General features: G+C 42.5%; 1 protein-coding gene across 1 annotated transcript; it reads right to left on the bottom strand.

Moving 5' to 3' along the window:
* Window positions 1–7,221: 7,221 nt before the first annotated feature.
* Window positions 7,222–11,572, bottom strand: LOC124686247 (putative glucose-6-phosphate 1-epimerase). The gene is made up of 9 exons (XM_047220231.1): window positions 11,403–11,572; window positions 10,322–10,396; window positions 9,944–10,000; window positions 9,702–9,862; window positions 9,452–9,592; window positions 8,587–8,683; window positions 8,393–8,492; window positions 8,057–8,294; window positions 7,222–7,537 (listed from the first exon to the last, which is right to left on the bottom strand). The coding sequence occupies exons 1-8, from the start codon at window positions 11,529–11,531 to the stop codon at window positions 8,083–8,085; spliced, it is 972 nt and encodes a 323-aa protein (XP_047076187.1). The 5' UTR covers window positions 11,532–11,572; the 3' UTR covers window positions 7,222–7,537; window positions 8,057–8,082.
* Between the last annotated feature and the right edge of the window lie 8,522 nt (window positions 11,573–20,094).

Below are 20,094 nucleotides of genomic sequence, written 5' to 3'. Positions count from 1 at the left end.
TAGTTTAGTTGCCGTACTATCAAGAGGGCTCTCGAGTGAGTAACTCGATCGTATCCTTCGGAGAGCTCAAAAATGTGCATCCTTGCATCATCTTTCTTGGTTGTTATTTGGATCTTTTCCATGTGATGTTTTAGAGCTTGTGCTTATTCTCATGACAAGCTCTAGTTCATCAAGAATGGTTTTTGCACAGGCAACTTGTTGCATTTTCATGGTTGGAGGTTTTACCGATTTGTCTTTTATAGATAGGTCAAACCTTTTATCATTTGTTTCTATCCTCCCTTGCTGGACTATGATGTTTCCCTGCATGATCTTGTAGAGCTTGTTACTAGCTTCTAAACGAGCCCAAGATAATCAAAATCAGAGTCCGGATGCTCAAGTTATGCTCATTCTCGTTTTGTTGTTTCTGCCAGTTTTCAGGAGGGCGGATATTCCGGCCCCCGAAATATCCGGCCCAAACGAAATATCCGGCCCCCATCCAGGGGCACGTTTTTTCTGGTCCTTAGCCGTTTTTCGGGAGCCGGATTTTTTCAAATATCCGGCCCCGGATAATCCGGCCTGAGCATACCCAAACAGTCATATTTCAATGGGAGGGGTATTTAAGCACCCCTTCTTTCTCCTTGGGCTGGTTGGTTCTCTCTCTCTCCCCTCCATTGTTGTCCTTTAAAGCTTGCCCTAGTTCTTGATTCCTCCCATGATTCTTTCATATTCTTGAGGGAAAAGAGAGAGGAGATCTAGATCTACATCTTCACCAATCAAATCCCTCTCTTTGTGAGGGGAACCCACTAGATCTTGATCTTGGAGGATTTTGTGTTCTCCTCTTTGTTCTTCCTCTCTTATTCCCCCAATAGCTTTTGTAGCTTTGTTGGAATTTGAGAGAGAATGACTTGAGCATCTTTGTGGTGTTCTTGCCATTGCATTTGGTGCATCGGTTTGAGTTCTCCACGGTGATTCGTGGTGGTGAAAGCAAGAAGGTTGTTACTCTTGGGTTCTTGGAACCCTAGACGGATTATAGACCTTTGTGGTGATTTGTTGGGAGCCTCCAATTAAGTTGTGGATGTGTGCCCCAACCTTTGTGTAAGGCCCGGTTTCCGCCTCGAAGGAAATCCCTTAGTGGAACCGTGATCTAAGCCTTTGTGGCGAGGGTCACCGGAGATTTAGGTGAGGCGCCTTCGTGGCATTCAGTGTGTGGTGTGAGTATCGCATCTTGGGGTGAGGCCTTTGTGGCGTTGGTGTGCATCGAGCAACCACACCTGAAGGTGAGCCTCTTCTGGCGTTCGGGAGCACTAAGACACCGCACCTCTCCACCGGAGATTAGCACTCGCAAGAGTGTGAACTCCAGGATAAATCATCGTCTCCTGCATGCCTCGGTTATCTCTATACCCGAGCTCTTTACTTATGCACTTTACCTTGTGATAGCCATCGTGCTTGAAGTTATATATATCTTGCTATCACATAAGTTGCTTGTCTTTCTTAGCATAAGTTGTTGGTGCACATAGGTGAACCATTGCTTAGAATAAGTTGTTGGTGCACATAGGTGAACCATAGTTTATAGGCTTTGGGCTTGACAAAGTAAACGCTAGTTTTATTCCGCATTTGTTAAGCCCATCTCGTAAAAGTTTTAAACCGCCTATTCACCCCCCCCTCTAGGCGACATCCGTGTCCTTTCAGAGTCCCAACGTCATCAAGACATTTTCCGGTGTCATTGCCGATGAGTAATCAAGACACTCCATCAAGCCCCATCAAGCGCCCGTTGCTGGGGAGCTGAAAAGAGTTACATCATAGTGGTTGCTGCGTAAGAGGTATTTTCTGGCATTGCCGTGAAGAATCTTCTTACAACGGCATCTCACCTAAGCTTGGAGAGGTAACACCACTTTAAGCTTTCTTATCTCTTTCAGATTTTGCATCGTATTTTATTTGTCTTGTTTTTATTCTTTGCTTGTTAGTTTTTTTTCATAAAAATTTAAAAACACATAAAAATTAGTATCAGCCATGCATAAACAACATAAAAAAGTTAAAAGAGGCGACGCGGGGTTGCATCCATATTGTAACCACAAGAGGCATTAGAGACCACATTGATCCCAAGATAATGATCACTATCTACAAATCAAGATTTGATAATGGGAATGCCTTGGCAGCTGAACTTCATGTTAAATTTTTTGATGAACCTTGTGATAAAATTGTTACTCCCAATATAGACCATGGATTTTTAAGAGTTAAGTTGTTTCCACATTCCTTCACTGGAGAAGCTACTTTGTGGTATGAAATTTTTCCTCCAAAAGATAAATATTGGTTTAATATGAGAGCTTCATTTCTAGAAATATTTGAGGAAAACACCACTGAGCATCAAGAACTTATGCTTTACTTTAAGTAATTAGAAAAGGAAAGTGTCATTCAAGCTTGGAGAAGATTTAAAAAATTCACTTTCAATCTAGAACATGGGTTAAGAGATTATATGCTTTTCAATATTTTTTACCTTGGCTTAAATCGACATAGTAGGCGTCTTTTAGACAAAGAATCTGACATACGTTTCGTCTTTCATAAGCCCTATGATTCCTTTATGATATTGGATGGAATATTGGTAGAAGATAATATATACAAAAGCATAAAAACGTTGGAATTAGAAATATGTATGTCAAGGAAGATTATTAAATAGATGAAGAAAAGGAAAACACAGCTTTAAATGCTATGGATGAAAAAGAAACTCTTATGCTTGCTAAGGATAAACAAATTGAAGAAGTTAAAATGCTTAGTGAAGTAAGGGAACCACTTTTGGATATTGATAAATGTAGCTTGCATGAATTGATTGCTATACTTGAGAAATTTGCTAAAGATGCCACTATCAATGTCAATCAAGCTGGTTTTGGCTCCTATATTGCTAACTATGTCATTAAAGAAAATATTCAAAGATACAATAATGAGGTTATGATACCACCTAATCTTGGGGATGCGTGGATCCTCAAGATTTAATGTATATTGATAAAGAAACACAGCATGTCATTCTAGATTTAGGATCTAGTGTTTCTATCATATCGAAATAGCTATATGAATTACTGAATCTAAAAAAATGAAAAATGCTCTGTTGATTTATTACTTTCTGATGATTCAACCAAAATGTCTTTAGGAAAAGTACATGATGTAATGGTTGAATTGCATATGACATATGTACCTGTTGATTTCATTGTTATGGACATGGGTAGCAATACCTCTAGTCCTATAATCCTTGGAAGACCTTTTCTGAGAACAATAAGAGCTATCATTGACTCTAAAGAAGGGAATGTAAAGTTTCAATTCCCACACAATAAGTATATGGAGCACTTTCCAAGGAAGAAGTATGTAGCATGCAAGCTACCCTATAATTTCCAAGACACTTGAACAAGTAAGTAAGCCTAGCTATATGGCTATAAAAAACGCTTTACGGAAAGCAACACGAGATGTTTTTATATTTGTTTCTTTTTACATTCTTGATGTAGCATGTTAGCTTTATTTTAGTTTACTCTCTAGTTTTTAAATAAATTATCAAGTTTTTACTAATTTGGATTTTAAAGTTGCAAACATAATATTGAGTTGTTGTTTTCTGCGCTGTACTTTTTAGTGCACGATTTTTCTGATTTTTCCGGTAACTCCTAAAATATTGCTAAATTCACACTAGCTGTAGATTTTAATACTCTACATGCATGTAAATTGGATAAAATTGCTCACGTGTCTAAGTCATGCTAAAATTCAATTTTACTGCAGCAAAAAATTTGGAAAGATTCTGCCTTTCTATGTTAGATCCATTCTTTTGGGTATCAAAATATTTTTTTCCTGGAACTTAGCGCATATTTGGGCCATGTTTGCGTCGTCGCGGACGGCCCGGTCACTTTGCGTTGCCCCGCTGGAGCAGGGCCCAAACACATTTTTGGTCACGACGGACGCAAATGGCCGCTCAACATTCGTTTGCATCACCTCATTGGAGATGCCCTTAGGGCGCCGAAGATGCCCTTATTATTCCATATGAGGCATCTCCAATCGCGTCCCCCAAAGCTATTTGGGGCGCCGGCTCCAGTCGCGCGCCCCAAACGTCCTTTTTGCCCGGCGCGGCCCAATACGGTGTCTGGCGGCCCAAGGCCGTCCCCGCTCCATAGGGGACGCTTCAAGCGCACCGGACACATCGAGAAGCGAGGCGGGGAGTGGCGGGCCCAACGCATCATCGAGACACGAACGACGCGCAATCGTCGCCTACCTCGCGTCGGAAGTTAATGGCACGCAGCGACGGTGCAGTTTCCCCATAGGCGCGATGACGCGCCTAGCTCTCCGTGTGAGCGTTAATGTACGCCACCGGTCCCTCACCTCCCTCCGGCGTATAAAAAGGGATGCTCGCGCATCGTCCCTCACACAAACCCTAGCGCCTCAATCCCCAACCCTAGCCGCCACCATCTCAGGAGTCGAGGGGGCCATTCCATGGCTGGCAAAGGTCAAGGTCGAGGTCATGGCGGCCATGCTAGAGCAGCAACGCCTGCACGGTCGTCCTCGCCTGCACCGTCGTCGTCTTCCGAGGGGAGTGGGAGTGGGAGTTCAAGTTCATCGTCGCCCTCAATGGCGACACAGAAGCTACCGGACAAGTTCGCTAAGTTCGTCACCGGCAACGAGCCGGCTGCGCTATCGCTGTGGGAGGCTAGCTATGGCTTTTGCCGGTGGCCGATGGACGTGCTCTTCGACGAGCGCGGCAAGATGTACCTCCACGCGCATTGGGAGAAGTTCACGCGCTCCCACGACCTTCAAGCCGACTGTGTGCTCACATTCTGCTATCAAGGCGGCGTGGAGATGAACATGAAGGTGTTTGACAACATGTCCTGCCGCCGGCACTACCACAACAACAACAAAGTGAACGATGATTGAACATGGCGAGTGTTCTTTCTTTGCAGCGAAGATGGCCGCCGGCCAATTGAAGCCACTAGTGCAGGTTTCTGTATGTTCTCCATGCACATTGAAAAATAATAACTGGAGGCAGCTAGATTTTTCAGTTTGGGTGGCTAAGAGTGCATGAGAGTGTTCTTTCTTGGCAGCAAACATGAGAAACCTGAGGCCAACACTAATTAGATCTCCTCGTTTTGTAATGTTTTAACCATGTTCCAAACTATGTACTAGTTTGTGTAATGTTTCTTCTCTCTATTAAAATGAAATTGCAAAAAAAGTGTTATTTTAATGTAAAAACAAGTTCAGCGATACGGCTAGAAAGAGACGCAGCCCAAACACGACACAAAGCGGAGGCATCCCCAAACGTTCAATGCAACGCCATTTGGCGGATCGGACGAGGGGCCAAAATGGGTGAAATAAACTCTCCAGATCCTCCACCATACTATGATTCTTTCTTATTGAGTTGGATTGCCTTTGGCAAATCGTCATCCAGTCATCCAGATAACTAGGACTAGGTGGGATCCCCATGTAACAAATACCTATTACACAAACAAAAAGAATATGAAGGGAAAAAACACAATCACTAAAATTTAACAACTTCGTGATTTCTCAGAACATTGTGAAGTGTTATGCACTATACTTTAGATAGTTCAAGATGATATATCTATTGAACTCACCCATCATCTGTTATGTGCTTGTGATCAAAATTACAGGCGTATTTGGTAGCAACATGTTGGCAGGTGGTGATTTGCTTTGAAAGAACCTTCTTGACCACTTGCATGGAGACACCTCCTCAAGCATCGGTATGAAAGAAGCGCTCTCGGGTCGCTCCCCCGTGAGCGGCTCCAGGGCGACCCAAACCCTAACCCCCCGTCCGTCCTCCTCCACTCTCCCCTCGCCGCCGCCGCCGGCGGGAGCCGCCGGGCAAAGCCCGGGCGGTGCCGGCGGCGGTGGCTCTTCCTCTACCAGGCGCAGGACCTCCCCAGGCGGGGCTGGCGGTCAGGCGGCGGCGGACCTCACCCGCGGCGGCGGTGCTGCGTGGCGGCTGGCAGCGGAGGCGGCGGGTGATGCGCGGTGTGGCAGCGTCGTGTCGCGACGGCGCCGGAGCGGCGGGGCGTCGCGGTGCAGTGGCGGCGGCCGGCTTCCGCTGGCCCAGATCCGGGCCCTGCTGGGCCCATCTGGACTTGGTCGGGCCTGGGTGCTCTCACTGGCGTCGTCTCCTGGTGCGGATGTGGTTGCAGCGGTGGTGCTGCGGTGCAGGCAAGGCGGGGCCTGGCGGCGCGCGCTCAGGCTCAGGCGGTGCAGGCAAGGCGGGCCGGCTCGGGATCGCGCCAGGTCGTACTGCCTCGGCCCGTGGGTGCCGGGGCTGAGGCGTTGCCCTTCTGCTGGGGAGGGCGCGGTGCTGGATGGCGGGGTGGCGTCCCTGAGGGTGTTGGAGCTCATGTCTGCGGTCTTCGGCGTTCGTCCTCGAGCTCCCGTGTTGGTGTTGGTCGGCGCCCCCTCTATGTGGCGTTCCGGCGGCGCCCACGGTGCTCCTCGGCGGTACTTTGTTTGCTACAGGCTGTGCAGCACGGCGGCGACTCGAGGTTGAAGATGAGCGTTTGAGGCTGCGGGGCGGGGTGCGTGCGGCGGCTCTCCGGGGGTCGCGATGCGGCGGATGCAGGTGGTGGTCTATGCCGGTCCTTGTTAGGCGGGCGCGAGGTTTCGGGACTCTTCGCTAGGCGAAAGCTTTGTCTTGGCGGCCGGCCAGGACCGACGACGGTGACGCCCGTGGGCGCCGCATCCTTTTTGAAGGCGTCGTCGAAGCGGATGTTTCTTGATCTCCGCCCGGGCTCTCCGGGGGAAACCCTAGATCATTCGCGGGATTGGGCGTGGGCGGCACTCTTGTGTCGCTTTGCCTCTTGGGGCCTCGCTTTGGACGTCCACCGGACAGAGGGACTTGTGGAGTGTTTTGGTGGTTCGGCGGAGGCGGGTTCGTCTTCGGCCAGGCGGGGCGCGGCCTCGGGGCCGGCGTGGTAGTTTGGAGCGGTGGCTCCGGTCTTTCGCCTCCGCCTGTTGCGTTGAGGTGTGGTGTCGACCTGGTTGGTCGTCGACCCGTGTGGAGTGCGGCCTCGGGGCTGGCGTGTGGTGTCGTGTTGTAACGGTTTTTCTGCCAGTTTTCCTCATAAACGGGCAACTCTTTTCTCCTATATCAATGAAAGGCAAAGCTTTTGCCTCGTTTCAAAAAAAAAAAAAAAACATCGGTATGAAGGTGTTCTTAACAGAGTTGGAATCATGTAAGTACAAATGACTGCAACTTATAGCATGCAAACCTACATCGAGATATGTTTGCAACAGGACACGCAATGGACCCATCCAATTACGCCACATGGTACCATTCCTCAGTATGGCCATTGAACCATACAAAACTACTACAGCGCGATTGCTAGTACTTTCCACTGATCGACTATATCACGGATGAGGTGACCTGCCCTAGGATCAAAGCAGCTGAGATGGTCTGTTATTTCCGTAGTACCCTACTACTCACTAGTAGATACAAAAAAGCAAAAGATTGAGGATGATGAAAATGGAAAGGAAGAAAGATCAAGGCGTTGTCCAAGTCAGCCAAGCATCAAATAGGTGTAAGGGCAATGAGGTGCTCCTGCAGTGATCAAATATGTACTGTGTTAGAATGGGAGGATAAGTACATCATAGGTTCATGGAAATGATAGTTACTGTGCAATTAGGTGCCCACGGTGGTGCATAATTGACAATTCATATGAGAAAATATTCACTGGAGTGATGATCATTATGCAATTAGCTGTCCATAATGTAGTGTTTCTCAATTGCCAACAAATAATGAAATACCCAAAGCTTACAAATTCAAAACCCATTCACGCTAAAGCAGTAAAAGGGCCAAAACAAGCGAGAACCATCACTAAAAGGTGGTATCCCATTCATGCTGAATTGAAGGTCTACTGACCCGCTCAGCTTATATAGCCAAAACTAAGCCCTCTGAGCATACAATAATTCAGACCGAGCATGTCTCATGGGCATCATAAACTCAGTTGCTAATCTCATACCAGGTATACTCATAACCATAAATATCCAAGCAACAAACTTTATCCAACAAGCCATGCATTAAAACCACTAACATAATTTAGCTATAGTAAAACATCACCTGTACAAGAGGCAGAAGTGGAACTCTCAACCATGAAGGACCATCAATGGATCTAACTGCCCACTACAGTAGCTGGAAGGAACAGCTGAGAGCGCTACCCTTCCTTTCCACTCTTCACCAGGCTTGAGGGTAATAGGCTTCTCAACAGCTGCAGGCTCCACACACAGCATGTGCTTGTATTCTGAATCACCAAAATCTTGCATAGCTTTTGCCTTCTTGTCCCAAGGGTTCCAAACAACTAGAAAACAACAGGTAATAATGAAGGTCAAAGTAATTTACAGCAACAGACCTTGATTAAATTCAGCATAAGAAAATTTTCCATTAAATGAAGCTTACCAACATCTGGAAGTCCTTCTTTTGTCACGACAAATGTTCTTTTCTTCTCATGATCAATTATTGCAACTTTGGGGGGTGTAGAAAGATATACCTTATCAACCTTTATGACATAATATAATTACAGATAAGCAGCATGAGGTATCAGGTATTTATTGTTGTAACATTACATATTTAACAGTAAGTAATACACCTACCTCTGATTCAAACACAATAGCATCCCCTTGCTCTGTGCAACGTTCCTTCTTAAGGTCAAGGTAGTCCATAGTTTCCAGCCCTTCAACACGCACTTCACTGATAAATTTTTTAGGTAAAATCAGAATACTTGTTGCAGCCTCAAATATTGTTACCCATGACATGATTTCTGATCAAAGAAAAATGAAAAAGAATTTGGCACTAGAAGCCGTTGGATGAACTTGTCTTGTGAAAGCACAGTAATACCGTAACACATCTTAATCTCTAAGTGACACAAACACCGGAATCAGTATTCCATATAAATATTTGTATTATCTTTTGACCTTCCATATAAATATTTGTATTATCTTTTGACCAGTGTAGCATTAATATGGGGAATTTTGCAACATAGAATCAGTATATCACTGCAACTCGCAATGAGTCTTTGTCAAAATTAAATCAGTCTTACATGCTCATATAGCCATGATTAGTTGAGAAATGACACCTTACAAGTAGTACTATGCTGCATCACAAATCTATAACATGGTTTCCAAAAACAAACTTCGAATAGGGTGAAATTTTGATCAGGTCATCAGTTCAATAAATTCGATTTTTTAAATTACCAATATGACAATTTCAGAAACAAATCAAGATATATCCATATTGTTGAAGTTCTTACAAAAAAGGTATGCTTGCATTGGACCGATTCGCGTCCATAACTACATACAGATATAACAGCTCCAGGACCAAAATAATGCACAATGGTAACAAAAAAAATCTGAATTTCCAATCAATGTAAACAAATGGAGCAGTCAAGCAGAGATCAATTCAAAATGCCATAAATAAGAACACACAGAGCAAAGAAGCAAAAAAAATACAAGAAAATACCTTATGTCAGAAACTGAGAAGTATGTATGATATGCAAATGTGTAAGAAAAAGGTCTTCCATCAGTGTTGGTATTCCTGATTCTAGACGTGAGACTCAAATCTCCCAAAGCACCAAGAGCAATTCTCAAGCGGAACTCAAAACTGTTATTGTTGAATAAGTGAAAAGCAGAGTGAGATATGTATTTGTACATGATCACATGCATATAAGGGGTAAATGTCCCGACCCATTGTTTAAGCCTCTAATACAAACCTGTGTGGCCACGTCTTCAAATCATCTTCAGTTGGCTTCAGTATAATATCAACAAAAGCCTTAATTGCAGGGTTTACTGGTAAAGGGGGTGGATTATCATCAATTGTCCAAAGCCGATTCCTTGCAAATCCATGTTGTTCAAGATTTCCATGAGATCCAAACTGCATTAACATGATAGTTCTCAGTGACCAGCAGAAAATACTTTTTACGTGACCAAGTGATTATAGGTGAAGGTTGCATACTTGGGGAAAGCAAATTGGTATCCCACCACGGAGAGCTTTTGGGGGTCTGAAATTGGCCTGCAAAAGAGAAGTTACTTTCAATAATTGAGTCATAAACCTGGCTTGGACACTTGTACATATGACGAGCACAGCAGTGTAATATATAGCACGATTAACTTTTGAGAGAAAAAACAGGAGTGCCCAGTTGAGACACAATGATAGAATAATAAGAAATCATGAGAACAAATAAGAATGCAGAGATGAGGCAGAACCAATTTAAAGTGGTACTGCACTCAGGCAGCAGTGACAGGGGCATAACAAGAATGTTCTCCAAATCGAGATGTTCAAATGAATACAAAATTTCGCAAAGATATCATACATGGCTAAAGGATTGTGTACCTTGCTGCTGACAAAAAGCAATTCCTCCCCATGATCATTCTTCCATGAAGTTACTTGACCGCCAAAAAGACGGATCTGAGAATACAGAATAATTTAGTGATACATATCATTTACTTAGTGTGGTTTTACAATATAACAAACTGAAAGTTCAGCGCATGGAAGACAAAATGATATCAGTTTGAAATCAAATGGTATGGGGACAAAACAATGAACAAAAAAAAATGAAAAAAAAATGGACATGACTAGAGGCTCTCTTAGTATGATACAAACAAGATCATCCACCACTTGCGTTCACTTGTTCCAGAAATTACTTTAAGAGTACAATGAACAACATAAGGAACGGAACATGTATTGTACAAAACATAAGGATAACTTGTTTCAGAGGCGGATTCATCAGCCATTAACAAGCACTCTTAATAATTGCCTGTAAGAATGTTCTCCATCCAAAACAGAATCTACACTACAAGGGGTACACAAGATGCAATGAGGCACAAATCCTTAAAAAAAACTAATACTACTCTTTTATGCTTTTTTGCTAAATTATTATATCATTTCCACAACTTGGCAAATAGAGAATTAACAGTCACAAATCCTCAGTACAACATTTTATAAAATCTGGAAAGTTGAATTCAATATTTCAAAATTGCAAATAAAAAACACACAAGTTGCCATACAAATAATACGCGGCCAAAATTTAACTACATGAAGGCATATCTATTCTTATCACAATCATCGTAAGCATATCCCCACGCGGCCATGCTAAACTACACTTTCTACAACGAAACAAAATACTAGTTAAAACCGTGACCAAATTTGAACCCGCTCGATTGCAAAACACGCGTATCATGCAATGTAGCACTAAATATTCAACCGAACGGGTATCTAAACAAAACAAAATCACAGACCCGAACGCCACGAACCTCGTAGAATTCGCATACTAAGCACGCGGATCAGCCGAGTTCCCGCCGGATCTGCACAAATGGCACAAATCCGGACGAATCGCGCACCCGCGGCAGCGCCCCAACCCTTTTTCGCCCCACACAGAAGGAGGCAGAGATGGCGAAGGGTTCGAATCGGGTACCTCGACGGAGCAGCTGCGTCCGCCGCGGAGAAGGACCTTGTCGAGGCCGCCGGGGGCCCTGATATACTCGACGAACGGCGATGACGACTGCTGCTGGTGGTGCGGCGACTGGGGTGTGGATGCGGCCATCGCACTACACGCCCACGCGCCTAACCCTAGCCTGCGCGCGCTCACCGGGACACACACTTTTGGGGGTTTATTTGGTGATGAAGAAAGGGTGAGAAGAGGAGAGGAGGAGGAGGGTAAATAAAATGGGAGATAGATGAAGTGGGAAGACGACGAGGCATATTTATAAGCCACGCTCTGGGGCTGATGTGCTAATTTGGAAGAATACGGGGGATCTATACGTAAATAAAGTGTGTAGTACTTTCCATCCTTAATTCACAAACTTCCAAATTAGCTTCACATACTTTCAAATAATAAAATGTTTTTTCCAAAACCTACAAATATAGGTATTGTTTGTTTAGTTTTGTTTGGATGCATCCGAATTTACATAAATCTATGATATCCTTTTAGTGACGGATGGAGTACTAAATTAGTGTTACCTAACCTACAAAAGTATGTTTGATTACATATCTCAATTTTTAATTTAATAGAAACACGAGACAACATGATGATACAAATCTTGATGAATTTTACTGCCCGTAAATGTTGACCTCTTTCTCAATTTTCAAAAAATGCACATCCTTTTGTTTTGTCAAGTATAGCTATATTAAAAGTAGTATTCCGGCACTCCAAATGTACATCGTTGAGTGCTGCTTTTCTATTGGTATAAAGCACATATCGTAGGCCCACTAATTCTTTATCTTCTTCCTTTCATTTTCATGAAAGAGCTACAGAATCATGGTATATCTTTCGGCGAGGTAAGATTTGTAAAATCTCCATCACAATCATCGTTGATTGTTGCTACTCGACAAATATTTCTTTCCCTATTCATCAATTCCATATCTGGCAGGCTAGGCATGACCGCATAACTTCAATCTCACCCATCCGCATCAAACAAAAAGAAAAGGAAAGAAATACTAAGCGCGCGTTTGGTAGCTTGGCCTTGTCTTGGCTCGCATTGGTCAATCAATTTTCGGCCCGTTTAGTTATTTAGACTGAGTGGCGTTGTTGCAGGAACCGCTTCTCAAAGCACCCTCGGGCCAGACCCTGGAGGAACGTCTGGTTCGCAATTCCCAGCGATGCAGGCAAATCTCCAACGTGGCTGATGCAAAAGAGAATCTACGGCGCACGCGCAGAGACGAGGATGGAGATGGCGGGAGCTGCGACTCGCATCGGCGAAAAGCGAAAAGGGGGCGGGAAGGATTCCGTCACCTCCCGCCGCGCCCCATCGCCTATTTCTACCCCCTTCTCTGACTCGCATCTGGGCTTGACTAGCCAATCTGAGAAGTTAGGCCTGGTCCACGTACCTAATTGACCAGCCCAGTATACAGTTGACCGGTCAACCAAGTCAGCTGGCCCGGCCCGCAAACTAAATGGGTCGGCCTGCTTAAGGCGTGGCTAGCCTTAGGGTGGGTCTACCATCTACCACGGCGTTTTAGCGGGTTAACGGCGTTATCGGACAGTTAATGGCGTCTGCCACGTGTCAGATTGCATGACGTCAGCAGTCAACGGCCTCCCGAAAACTCTTTTGCAACGGCCCGATTTTTCGTCGCCAAAGGGCGCCCAAACGTTACGCACCGAAAAATCTATGGTAATCCCTTACCTGACGCAGTATGCACCATAGAACTCATATTGTCGGGTTAGGCTCATAGGCGACGAAAAATGGCCATTACCTGACGAAAATTTGACTTTGTAGATCGGAACTTTTCTTGTAGTGAGGTCCCTATGGAAGCACATGGAAATCCTCCAATTGGGGTGCTCCACCGTGAAGACATGACTTCAAGCGAAGGCGAGATCTAAAAACAGGGGTACAAAACAAGGTTCGCTCGAAACAACTCGATGCGAGATTAGATCGGCAAAGAGGAGGATATATATTGATTGTTTTTAGGTCAAAACGAAGATTTGAAGTCGAAATAGAGGCGAAAAGGGAGTCCGAGGGTCAAAAGACCTCGGGTGGCGCGCCCGGCAAGGTAGGGTGCGCCACTTTGCCCCTTTTGCCCCTCGCGACTCCGTTTCGTCCAAATATTTCGCAAAACCTCATTATTTTGCAAAAATTAACTATCGTAAAATATGAAAAGATTTCGAGATCGCTATGTACCTGATCTCAACTTCTATTGGTTTCTGCTGTCTAGCAGAGGATAATTCTTTGCAATTATGGCTTCCGGACTCTGGAGATTTAACTCCTCCATCTTTTCTATGATATTTTCACTTGCAATATAATGCTTAAGATGTTGTCCATTAACAACATGAGGTTTACGTATTTATTCCCTATGAAGACGGATGGCTCCAAAGCGATAGACCTCATGCACAACTAATGGACCTTGCCATCTTGATGCTAATTTTCCTGCACAAAACTTGAATCGAGAGTTGAACAATAACACTTGATCTCCTACTTTGAATTCCTTCCTCAAATTTTAACTTTTTTTAATGGCCTAACACTCTCATATGCTTCATTTCTTCATTCATCTAGTAAGCTTAAGTCTAAAATTATTTTCTCTCCCACGGTTTTAAAATCAAAGTTGAGTTGTTTAACATCACATCTAGCTTTGTGCTCTAATTCTACAGGTAGATGACATGCTTCCATAGACCATTCTATAAGGAGACATTTTCATAGGATTTTTAGAAGCAGTTCTATAAGCTCATAAAGCATCATTAATTTTAGTTGGTCAATCAGATCTAGCTTTATTAACTGTCTTTTTCAATATGAGTTTTATTTCCCTATTGCTTAATTAAACTTGACCACTAGTTTTTGGGTGATATGGAGATGCTACTCTATGATTAACACCGTATTTAGCTAAAGTTTTTTAAAAACTTGATGTATAAAGTGAGAAACACCATCAATAATTAAAAATCTAGGTACTCCAAACCTAGGAAAGATGATATCCTTAAGCATTTTCATTGTTGTAGCATGGTCAGTACTTTTTATAGAAATTTCTTCCACCCATTTAGTAACAAAATACACTGCAATCAAAATATTAGTATGCTTTGATGTGGAGGCCGGGAATGGTCCCATAAAGTCAAATCCGCACACATCAAATGGTTCAAGAGGCAGTGAATAATTCATAGGCATTTCATTTCTCTTACTAATGTTTCCCACATGTTGACATTTATCACAAGTTTTAACATAAGTAGCACAATCTTTAAATAAAGTAGGCCAATAAAACCCGGATTGTGATACATTTGCAGCTGTGTGGTCTCCCGCATGGTGGCCTCCATAGAGACTATCATGTCAATCTTTAATAATGCTTTGATGTTCAAACCCAGGTACACAACGTCTAATAATACCATCTACACTCTTCTTATACAGAAATAGATCGTCCCAGAAAATAATGTCTAAGATCATAGAAGAATTTCTTTCTTTGTTAGTAAGTAAAGTGAGCTGGTATAACTTTTCCAACAATAAAATTACCATAATCAGTGAACCATGGAGAAGCTATTCTTGCACTTGACACATTAATGTTTGTAAGTTGTTCATTAGCAAAGCTATCATTGATAGGAGTGGGGTCTACAGGAATATTTTTCATTCTAGATAAATGATCAGCTAAATAATTATTCTCACCTTTTCTATCAACAATATGCAAATCAAATTCTTGAAGTAATAAAACTCATCTAACAAGCCTAGTTTTAGCATCTTTCTTATTCATAAAGTAGCATAGTTTCTTTGAGCGCCATCAAGAGTTTTACTATCATAATATATGACATTTAGTTTCTTATCAACTATTTGTCCTAGCAGAGCATCTAACGCATAATCACTTCCATCACATATAATCTCAAAGGGTAAATTCCAATTAGGCGGTTGAATTATAGGAGCATTTATCAAGGCATTCCTTAAAACATTAAAGGACTCCACACAATCATCATTAAAAGAGAACGAAACATCCTTTTGTAAAAGATTAGTAAGAAGCTTTGATATTTTAGAAAAATCTTTAATGAATCTTCCATTAAAACCAACATGCCCAAGGAAACTTTTTATACCTTTAATATCCCTTGGGTATGGTAGCTTCTCTATGGCTTCTACCCTCGCGCGGTCCACTTCTATGCCTCTTCCTGAAACTGATGCCCAAGTACTACACCTTCTGTTACTATAAAATGTCACTTCTCCTAATTTAGGACTAGGTGTTGATCCTCACACCGTTGCAGAACTTTGTTAAGATTGAATGGGAAATTTTTGAAAGATGTACCATACACCGAAAAATCATCCATAAATACTTTTATAATATTTTTTATATAATCAGCAAATATAGCATTCATGCATCTTTGAAAAGTAGCTGTAGCATTGCATAAATCAAATGGCATTCTTCTATAAGCAAAAGTACCAAAGGGACAAGTAAAATTAGTATTTTTCTTGATCATCTTTGTGTACAGGAATTTGAGAAAAACCAAAATAATCATCAAGATAGCAAAAATATGAATTGAGATAATATTTCTAGCATTTGGTCAATTAATGGAAAAGGATAATGATGTTTACGAGTAGCTTTATTTAACTTTCTAAAATCAATGCACATTCTATAACCAGTAACAGTATGCTGAGCTACAAGTTTATCTTCCTCATTTGGAACCACATTTATTCCACCTTTCTTAGGTACACAATGAACTTGACTTACCCATTTACTATCAGATATATGATAAATAATACCGGCTTCAATTAGTTTAATCACCTCTTTTCTTACCACTTATTTCATTTTTTGATGAAGGTGGCGTTGGTAATCAACAACAGGCTTTGCATCTTCTTCCAAATTTATCTTATGTTGGCATAAAGCAGGAATTATACCTTTTAGATCATCAAGTGAATAGCCAATAGCTAGCCTATGAGCATGCAACTCCTCCACTAATTTTGTTTCTTCTTCTCCTAAAATATTATCAGTAATAATAAGAGGATATATTTTCTTCTCATCTAGGAATGCATGTTTCATATCTTTAGGCAAAGGTTTTAATTCAAAGCTAGGATCCACTTTAGGTGGTGGTAAAAATCCTAGATTAGCAGGTGGAATATGCAATTCCAATTGCGGTGGTTGTTGAGATAATATTTGTTCTAGTGCCTCTCTTTATTCATTATTAAATGGCTCCTCTTGATTAAGTACATATCGTTCCACCGCGTCCGATGAAGCAACCGCCACAGAAGCAAGAGTTTCCACTATATCTTTTTGAAATTTTTCTTTTTAGAAATGCTTATCAGTAAACTTTGAAAAATTAAATTTTAACATTTCAACAACACATTTAATGAATACTTTCTCTTTTGGTAAACTAATTTAAGCACCAACAGTATGTAAGAAAGGTCTACCAAATATAGTAGGACATAATGCATCTTGGGAGCAACCAAGTACAATAAAATCAGCAGGGTACTTAATCTTTCCTACTAATTCTTTAACATCTACCAAGAGGACAAATATACTCTTTGCTAGCAAGTTGAATAGTTTTACATGTTTCTTCCATGTGTATGGGATCAATGTTTGATTTCAAGATATAGAGAATATGGCATCACACTTATACTTGCTCCAATATCACATAGGCCATGATAGCATGAAGTTCCAATAGCACAAGATATAATAGGTTTACCAACTTTAGTAGTATTACCTTTAATTACCTTAGTGGAATCTTCACAAGACATAATAGGTTTACTAACATCACAAGGAGTTTCTTCATTTAATTCTTTGATGGCCGAAATTTGGTGCTTCATGTCAATTTGTTCATATGGTTCATGACATCTTCTAGCACTCTTATTTGCAACAGTAGTGAGTAAATTTTCCTTCATTCTATTTGGATATGGAGGAGATTCAACATATTCTTCTATGATCACAGAAGATGCTTGCTTAACCTGTTTCTCAACTTTAGCAATATATGGAGAATTCTTAAGAGGTTCACCATAAACTTTAAACCCCTTGTTAGGAACATTTAAACAGTTAGAAAAAGATTTAGTAACTTCCACTAATATATGAGGATCAAGATCAAACCTATTCTTTAATTTTTCAAACAATATAGTTGTCATGGGCATACCTTTCGGGTACCCATTATTACCATACCCGGCTCGGCCCAATATGGAGAATGCCCAAGAAGGCAACCCAAAGGAGTAGTCGACTAGGACTCTTGTAAAATCCTAGGCTTGTTGTATATATAAAGCTAGCCATGGCACCAAATAAAAAGGAGGGCAACAAATAGACAACATAGTTCTGCATACGGCGCCCGTTGTAAACATACTTGTGATCATATACTAGATTGCTAGCAGCACGTAGGGATCCTCCACCGAGGGTACCCGAAGCTAGGTATATCGTGTGCCCAATCTCGCTCCCGGAATCTTCATCGTCGCTCTTCCCCGAAACCCAAGTTTACAATCCATAGACATTGGCAAGGTGATCCCTTGTCAATTGGCGCCGTTTGTGGGAAATGCGACGACTGGATTTTATCATCCGGGCGGGATCCCTCGTCAATTGGCGCCGTCTGTGAGAAATGAGACGACTGGATTTTGTCATCCGGGCGGGATCCCTTGTCAATCGACAACATCTAGATCGCATCTAGATAGAAAATCGTGGAGTTCGTTGATACGTCCAAAACGTATCTACTTTCCCGAACACTTTTGCTATTGTTTTACCTCTAATTTGTGTATTTTGGATACAACTAACACGGACTAACGCTGTTTTCAGCAGAATTGCACTGATGTCTCGTTTTTGTGCAGAAATTCGACTTTCAGGAAAAACCCCGGAAATAATCGCAATGGGCTTATTTTTACCGTGAAGATGAAGGGCCAAAAGGGCGAACCAGGGGGGCCGTGGCCCCCAGACCACAGGCCGGCGCGGCCTGGAGGGGGGCGCGCCGCCCTATGGTCTGGGCGCCTCGGCGGCCCCCCGACGCTCTCCTTTCGACTACATATGCCTTTCGACCTAAAAATGCCAGGGGGTTCGACCATATTTCAAGAGACCATCCAGTACGCCGCCGCCATCGCGAAACTCCGCCTCGGGACCAGAAACTCCGTTCTGGCACTCCGCCGGGACGGGGAATTGGAGGGGATCTTCACCGCCATCACTACCGACGCCTCTCCATCGACCAGCCATGTTTCCCCCATCCATGTGTGAGTAATTCCCCCGCTGTAGGCTGAAGGGGATGGTAGGGATTGGATGAGATTGATCATGTAATAGTCACAAGATTGTTAGGGCATGGTGCCTAGTATCCGTAGATGTTACTTTTATGATATTGTTGCAACTTGTTATGCTTAATGCTTGTCACTAGGGCCCGAGTGCCATGATCTCAGATCTGAACATGTTATTGTTTCATCATGATATGCATTGTTTTATGATCTTACCTGCAAGTTGTATACACACGTTGCTGTCCGGAACCCGAGGCCCCAAAGTGACAAGAATTGGGACAACCGGAGGGGAAGGCGGTGATGTGAGGATCACATGTGTTCACGGAGTGTTAATGCTTTGCTCCGGTACTCTATTAAAAGGAGTACCTTAATTTCCAGTAGTTTCCCTAGAGGCCTGCCACCGGCTGGTAGGACAAAAGATGTTGTGCAAGTTTCTCATTGCGAGCATGTACGACTATATACGAAACACATGCCTATTGATTGATTAGTACTTGGATACCGCTTTATTATTACCTGCAAATGTCCTACCATGATTGTTACATGAATTCTCTCATCCATGCAACGCCCGTTCATCCGTCCATGTGCCTACAGTATTTTAATCCTGCTGTTTACTATAATGACTACTGCTGTCTTTATTTTACCGCTGCTGTTATTTCACTATTCCTACTGCTATAAAACTGTTGCTACTGATAAACTCTTGCGAGCAAGTCCGTTTCCAGTGCAGCTGAATTGACAACTCCGCTGTTAAGGCTTACAAGTATTCTTTGTCTCCCCTTGTGTCGAATCAATAAATTGGGTAATACTTCCCTCGAAGACTGTTGCGATCCCCTATACTTGTGGGTTATCAGCCACCAATGGGTACAAATATAGCACTATTGGGTACAAATAATACTTACCTTGGGCCACCTTTCCTCCTTGTATTTTGTACATAGGAGTAAAGTTGGCTCCATAGACTCCAGCCAAATCATCACTGCAACCTCTAATGTCAAGTTGAAACTTTCTGTATGATGTAACATTGTGAGAACTAACTAATGTGAATATCGGATGCAAACATAAGATAATCACAGCCTTAGTCTAAAAAAAGCTTTAGAGTGAGCCTGTGCTTATTCAATCACCTACAATATTTTTTAACATATGCTCCATGTCCAAAGACATGTATCATGACTTGCCTAGAACACATCGAAAGTTGTTTGTCCAAAACACCAGGGGTCGTATATATTGAACCCAAACTACTAAAGGAGAGCACAAGTCAAAGCCCGTCACCGTAACCCAGAAAACACTATAGTTCTTAATAGCACTACGGAGTCTAAAACATTCTTCTCATGTGCAACAATATGGCATATCACACACACAATGACCAAGGCATGCCCGAGTGCTACAGGCAGGTTGCAGCCATGTTAGGTCCTAAAGCATTCATCAATATGTCTACGGAAAATATTCGTTTACTCACTGTTGTAATTTTCTTTGGCAAACATTCACTTACACATTGTTCTTATTTTCTTCAGAAAA

Source organism: Lolium rigidum, chromosome 1 (assembly GCF_022539505.1).
Source record: "Lolium rigidum isolate FL_2022 chromosome 1, APGP_CSIRO_Lrig_0.1, whole genome shotgun sequence".
NCBI lineage: Eukaryota > Viridiplantae > Streptophyta > Magnoliopsida > Poales > Poaceae > Lolium > Lolium rigidum.
This window is presented reverse-complemented; position numbering and strand designations above follow the sequence as displayed.

Bases quoted from the DNA above. Each gene is read 5' to 3' on its own strand.
- LOC124686247 (XM_047220231.1), bottom strand. From the start codon at position 11,531: ATGGCCGCATCCACACCCCAGTCGCCGCACCACCAGCAGCAGTCGTCA. The intron at 10,397-11,402 runs GTACCCGATTCG...CTGTATTCTCAG, and splicing joins GACGCAGCTGCTCCGTCGAG to ATCCGTCTTTTTGGCGGTCA. The intron at 10,001-10,321 runs GTACACAATCCT...TCTCTTTTGCAG, and splicing joins TGCTTTTTGTCAGCAGCAAG to GCCAATTTCAGACCCCCAAA.